Consider the following 6,677-nt stretch of genomic DNA (forward strand, 5'->3'; position numbering starts at 1 on the left):
TGTGTGTCTCCAATTTCTGTAGCAGAGACACTGTCAAGACATAGAAACAGAACTCAAGTTATTTTAATTTTGTCATTTTACAGCAACTGGGGTTTTTTATTTGTGTTAAAGAAATTAAAACAATAAAACCAAGTAAACAGAGTGGTGATTTGAAAACTAAGCCTTGCTGAATGTAAGGAAAAATTCTCTCTTGAAACAAATACATATAGCCATGTGTCAAGGCTCACTGTAGGTTTTCTATCTATCATCTATCTGCCATCTATTTATCATCTATTTATATTTATCTAGTTTGCTAAGGCTGCTGTAACAAAATAACATGGACCTGGTGGTTAAAACAACACAAACTTATTTTCTCATAGTTCTGGAGGCTAGATGTCCAAGATCGAGGTGTTAGTAGAGTTGGTTCTTTCTGAAGGCCGTGAAGGAAGGCTCTGATCCAGGTCTTTCTCTGTGGTTGTAGATGGCTGTTGTCTCCCTGTGTCTCATATTGTCTTCCCTCTGTTTCTGTCTGTATCCAACTACCCTCTTCTTTTAAGAACACCAGTCATATTGAATTAAGGTCCCACATTTATGTCTTCATTTTAACTTTATCTCTTTCAAGACCTTATCTCCAAATATGGTCACATTCTGAGATACTGGGGGTAGGATTTTAATGTATGAATTTTAGCAGGGGACACAATTCAGCTCTTTGCTGGATATATCTATCATCTATCTATCTATCTATCTATCTATCTATCTATCTATCATCTATCTGTCTCTCTGTCTATTTTCTACATCTACAGTAACTACAGTGATTTGCAGGACTTAGACCAACACATTTTTTTTTCTTTCTGAGCAGGAGTGCTTTATCACTGACATTTTTTAGAAAGGCCTTTATGTAAAGATAATAAAGAACAGATCTGATATTTAGGTGGATTTATTATTGCCTTTAAATTCTCTACAGATAGAGTTACCCCTTATTGCCTATACCTGGTGAGGACAACTGCCATCACCCACTCTTGGTGTACCACTGCACAACCTGCAGGGACCAGCATCCTTAGGATACAGATTAGAGCAGAGGAAGGCAAGGAATAGATCTGAAGACAAACAGGCCATGGACGCCCTCCCCCCCACCCCACCTTGTCCATCCATGTGTGTTACTGCTGTGTTCTCAATCCCAACAACCAGGACTTTTGGAATGCTCTGTTCCATTTTAAGGGGAGTAGGAAATATTCTCCTGTTCCCATAGTGTTCTAGCTGTGGAAAACATGGCAAGATTATCTCTTGACCTGACAGACTAAACACATCACAGAGATGTTTCTTATCTCCCAACACTGTGAGTGCATGAGGAAAACTGTCAACATCCTTTGTTCCACCTCAGACAGGACACAGATCATTTCTGTCCTTAAATTCTCAAACCCATCTGAGAGTTTGTCATTTCTCTGCATCTCACTCTCCAAGAACTGAACTAGGGAGTGTCCATAGGTTTCTTCCCAGGGACACACTGAAATCTAGACCTTCTTAACTCTGCTCCTTTTTATTTTACCTTCATCCAAAGAAATAATTGTATAATCTTAAGATTCAGAAAAACCTGATTCTGACTGAGCCATTTTATACTTTGCCTAAATTCTGAGTCTCCTCAGAATTTAGGCTTTTCAGACTAAAAAAACAAGAACTGTCTTTAAACTTCTGAGTTCTATTGTTTCATCTCTTCCCTGTGGGAAGAGGAGCTTCATATTAGCTAAAATCTCAAATTACTATTACTGACATATATAGTTTCTTGATCATTCCTCAAATATTTATTAAGTCTCTACTTAGTATGGCTGACTTCTTGATTTCTCAGTGTTGGTATATGACTTTGGCCAAGTCATACAACCTTGTAATTTTCAGTTCTCTTTGTTAAAATCTGTTGATAATGCTCTCTGCACTGTCTACAGTATGTGGTAGCTGCGGAGAGCAAGTGAGCCCAACAAAATATTTTTAAATGTATCAAGATCTTTCTGCAAAAGAAAAGCATTATTAGTGTGCATTTAATTAAATTTGTAACCTACAAAGGGTTAATCTTTTAAAACATTTTAACCACGTGTGGCTAGATAATATTATATTTCCCCTGTCTCTCTGGTCCCCATTCCAGAGGGCAGTTAGCAATGCATTTCACTGGTTCTCTAGATAGGGAGTAGATAGCAAAACTGAAAGCAAAATCGCCTATAGAAGTTTCAGTCTTTATTTATGCATTTTTGCTTCTGAATGCCTAAGCGTCTATGAAATTGTATAAATTTTTTTTTTTTTTTTTTTTTGCTGTACGCGGGCCTCTCACTGTTGTGGCCTCTCCTGTTGCGGAGCACAGGCTCCAGACGCGCAGGCTCAGTGGCCATGGCTTACAGGCCTAGCCACTCCGCGGTATATGGGATCTTCCCGGACCGGGGCACGAACCCGTGTCCCCTGCATCGGCAGGCGGACTCTCAACTACTGCGCCACCAGGGAAGCCCCCGTATAAAATTTTTGACAATGGAGGAGGAGATTTGTGGAGGTGATATTTTTTAAAAAATTCCTACGGGAGAAGGCAAAATTTGCTTTACCACTGCTTGTAGACAGCTGGTAACCAAGTCAGGAGGTCAGATTCCTGCCATGACTCTGGGAAATGATGTCATAGGTCATCTGGACACTGGCTGCTTTGGTAGCTTTCAAAGTTCCTCTGGCAATTCTATTAATATGCAGCCAGGGTTGAAATCCACCGATCCAAGCAGCCCAGAACAAGAAAGTCTCAAAAAACGATTGCCAAGCATGACAGAAAATCGACCGAGCAGAGAAGCCTAAAGGGACCTTGTGGGCAGGTATAATAGACATCATCTCAGTACATCTATGGAGTGATGATCATGGACTGATCCCCTGAACCTACCACTCAGCTGCTGCTTAAGCCCCAAAACTGTGTAATACATGGGAAAATACCCAAGAAGTTGAATTTAATTTGGATTTAAAAAAGAAGATGCATTTCTTCCATACCTGGGTTTGTGGTGTGATATTTACATCTACAATGCACCTTGAAATTCGTTGAAAATTATTAATTTTTTTTGGTGTAGAAGGAAAAATAGTGCAGCAGAGAGAAGGAACATTTTTTTTTGTTTCCAAAGTATACTCTGATTAATGAAAGGGCAAGGAAAAGAATTCTTAGTCCCTAAAACTTTGCCCCATATTCAGTAGCTAATGTTGTCTCTAGTAACTTTATGACTCTACCTAGAGTTACACAATTTTACTCTTTGATTCTCTGACTAGCAGGATATCATGCCTCATTTAGATTCTGGAACCCATCCTGCCATACTAATTACTTCTTCTAGTGAGCCAAAGGGTGAGACAAATGATTCCATGACAACCCTTAAGCATATATCTTGCTTGTCCTGATGTCTTATGTATTTGCTTGTGTAAGATAAATGACTCCTTTTCAACATGCCCAATATTTTGGTCTTTCTCAATTAAGACTGAAAAATAAAGCAATCTTAGAAAAAATCTATCTAAATTATTGGTTTTCTTATTTTTATTGCTATTATTTGAAGACATTTACATTTATTTGGCCTATATCATTAATGTATTACTAATTTTTAAAATACAGTTTTATATTGCCAAGGGTTTGCCTTATTGAAGTCTTGCTGGTGGTTTGTAGAATGGAATGAGGGTTTGACATTAACATCTAGGCTTGAGTTATCTCTGATTTAATGCTTCAGAGTTATTAGATGATCTTTTGAGGACAGAACTTCATTTTCAAATGAACCCCACAGGGAAATAGACCAACATTATTGAAAATATGTAACTATTTTATTTTATTATTTTGTTGTAATAAGCATGGACATAAAATAAATATTTGGTGAACAAATTTAATCTCTTCACTGAAATTATATGTTGTAAATGAAATACATCTTTATTATAAAATAAACACAATATTTGAAGAGTTAAAATTTGAAGAGTTAAAATTTGAAGAGTTAAAATATATAAACATTAATTGGTTCACAAGACACTGGAGATATTCATAAGCATCGCATAGGGGTGGTCTTGCCCTACAAACACTTGTCTATCCATCTCCCCCAAGCCCCACACTTATGACCCAATATTAGCATGTTAAATACACGGGAAGTGAAGAATTGAGAAAATAATGCATATAATTCAAGCAAAACAAAATGCTTTATCCATACCTATTTATTTATTAGAGAATACAAAAGGAGGTACTTACTCTGGCCTGACTAACTGCCTCAATCATGACCTTGATTCTTCATTTTACTTAGAGTATGTAGACCTGTGCAATGACTAAAGAATAAAACAAGGAACAGAAACCAGTCCCTTCAACACCCAAACCTCAATTCCCTAATTGGGACTGTATTTCCTGTTGATGAGAATTGAGAGTTCATAGTATTCTGTTGATGTGTCTTATCAAAACAGATAATTCTGTTTGCTTGTAGGTGCACATCATAGGTTCTGAGAGCATATTATTTTTCATTTAGAAATTACTTTCATTTGAATATATAATTCTAAGCAAGTTTAACTGTATAAGTTAGATGCTTTAAAATCATCTTCTTAAATATCCTAACAGAGATTAGAGCTTCCTTCTCCCTAAAAGTGTTTAATTTCTAGTACATTTGAGTTTCCTAAAGGAGAAACAACTCTTTTCACTGAACAAACATTTTCATATTTTGATAAATTCAATTAAAAGTCCTTATTTGATGTCTATTATTTGCAGCTTGTTTTAAAAAGAAAAAAAGTCATCAATTTAGTTGTTACCATGTTAGTGTAAGAAATAATTTGGAGAAAAAATAAGTTAGGTTATATTTTAGAACATGTTTTATTGCTAGGGCTTATGAATTACAATAGAATTCGGATTTCTTAACAGATAATATATGGTTGTGGACAAAAAAAGAGTCTATCATTATACTAAGGATTATGGACATACTTGATTTTAGACTACACAAATTGGAACGGGGATTATTATTTGAGTCCAGTAATAGTAAATGCATTTAATACACATGAGGTCAGAATGTCTAAAGCAAGTCATTTTTATTCCTATCACAGGTGACTACAATCTATATGCCCTTTAAACTTTTCATCTCAATTTAAAAACAGTCGTAAAGCAAGTTCTCCTGCCTGATGTACTTACAGTTTCTGGCAAGACTCTATAAAACACACTGATCATAACCCACAGTTTGAGTGAAAAGCAGGTGTTAGACATAACTGGTGGAGGTCTTACTAAGCACTGTCCCATTCTGTGGTCTCTTATCTGTGTGTGGCGCAGGATGCTCAGCGGCTGGATATCTGTTCTTTTGCTTCTTTCTGTTGCAACAGCAGTACCCACAAAGCAGACCCCCTCCGATGAAGAGGACAGCGGTACTTGCCCAGCCAAGGAAGAGTGCCGCTCCCAGGTCTCGTTTCTGACCTATGTGGACGGCTGGGTTGTAGAAATCCCTGATGATGATATTGGCTGTCCAGCACACCGGAATGAGAACGAAGATGCCCGTCAGGATAAAGAGGACTCCAGAAGTCCCCAGAAGATATGCTTTAACCCTCTCGTTAGAGTCTTTGCACTGAGTCTTCTTCATGCCGGAGATGCCAATAAGCAGAGCAATCAGAGATAAGGCAACAGCTACACACATGAGGGCACGGGCTGCTTCCAGGTCAAATGGGAGAGCCAGCAAAGAATTGTAGAACTTGCACTGCAACCTAACCTTGACTTGTCGGATGCAGTTCATCCAGAGCCCTTCCCAGATCCTTTCAAAGACAATAATGTTGCTGCCAACAAAAGCTGATACTCTCCACTGAGGCAGAAGTGCTGTGGCCAGAGTCCCCACCATGCCAAAGAATCCAAGAACCAGTCCAGCGATTTGCAGCAGGTTAAATGTCATTGCCTCTGCTTTAAATACGGATCCAATCTGCAAGGGAAGCTGCTCACGTCCCAGAACGGGGAGCCCTCTGTGAGGCTTCAGTGATCTCTGATGATGTTCTCCACTGTTACTGCCAAGAACACTTTAGTCCAAACCGGCAGCAGTGACTGAACGTGGCTTAACTAGAAGTACCTGTTGTACGTGCATGCTGCCCTTGTACACTCGCATTCACTTCATACTATGTATGAATTACTTACTAGTCATATATAATTGTTTCTCAGCCAATAAGAACGTAGCCAGAGGTGTGCCAAGAAATACTGCATTCAGCGTTAGTATTTCTCATATTACTATTGTCTAAGCAATGCTGTAATTATGTGTCAAAATTTCCATTGTGGATTGCTAATTACAGAGTTGAAAACTTCTTGTCTAAAAATCACTCTGGGGCTTCCCTTGTGGCGCAGTAGTTGAGAGTCCGCCTGCCGATGCAGAGGACATGTGTTCGTGCCCCGGTCCGGGAAGATCCCACGTGCCGCGGAGCGGCTGGGCCCGTGAGCCATGGCCGCTGAGCCTGCGCGTCCGGAGCCTATGCTCCCCAATGGGAGAGGCCACAGCAGTGAGAGGCCCGTGTACTGAAAAAAAAAAAAAATCACTCTGATATAAAAGTATAAATACATGTGTTAAGCCACCACAGAAGAAAACACCAACACCTTGCCAGTTCTTTGGAGAGCATTTGCAAAACACTTTGGACTTCAGATGACCTACTATTTTCTTCTAATCTAAGCCACCTCTCTTTAATATGGTTCATGAATCCTGGTTTTAATAATGACTTCTTGAATT

At 38.8% G+C, this 6,677-nt stretch overlaps 1 protein-coding gene across 1 annotated transcript; it reads right to left on the reverse strand.

Annotated features, from left to right (window-relative positions):
- Positions 1 to 4,151: 4,151 nt before the first annotated feature.
- On the reverse strand, positions 4,152 to 6,014 carry CLDN17 (claudin 17). Its single transcript, XM_019923265.3, has one exon. The coding sequence runs from the start codon at positions 5,859 to 5,861 to the stop codon at positions 5,184 to 5,186; it is 678 nt and encodes a 225-aa protein (XP_019778824.1). The 5' UTR covers positions 5,862 to 6,014; the 3' UTR covers positions 4,152 to 5,183.
- Between the last annotated feature and the right edge of the window lie 663 nt (positions 6,015 to 6,677).

The sequence above is a fragment of the Tursiops truncatus genome, chromosome 4 (genome assembly GCF_011762595.2).
Source record: "Tursiops truncatus isolate mTurTru1 chromosome 4, mTurTru1.mat.Y, whole genome shotgun sequence".
In the NCBI taxonomy this organism is placed as follows: Eukaryota; Metazoa; Chordata; class Mammalia; order Artiodactyla; family Delphinidae; genus Tursiops; species Tursiops truncatus.

What these genes read in the sequence shown, in the direction of transcription:
- CLDN17 (XM_019923265.3), bottom strand. Translation starts at nt 5,861, where the DNA reads ATGACATTTAACCTGCTGCAAATCGCTGGACTGGTTCTTGGATTCTTT.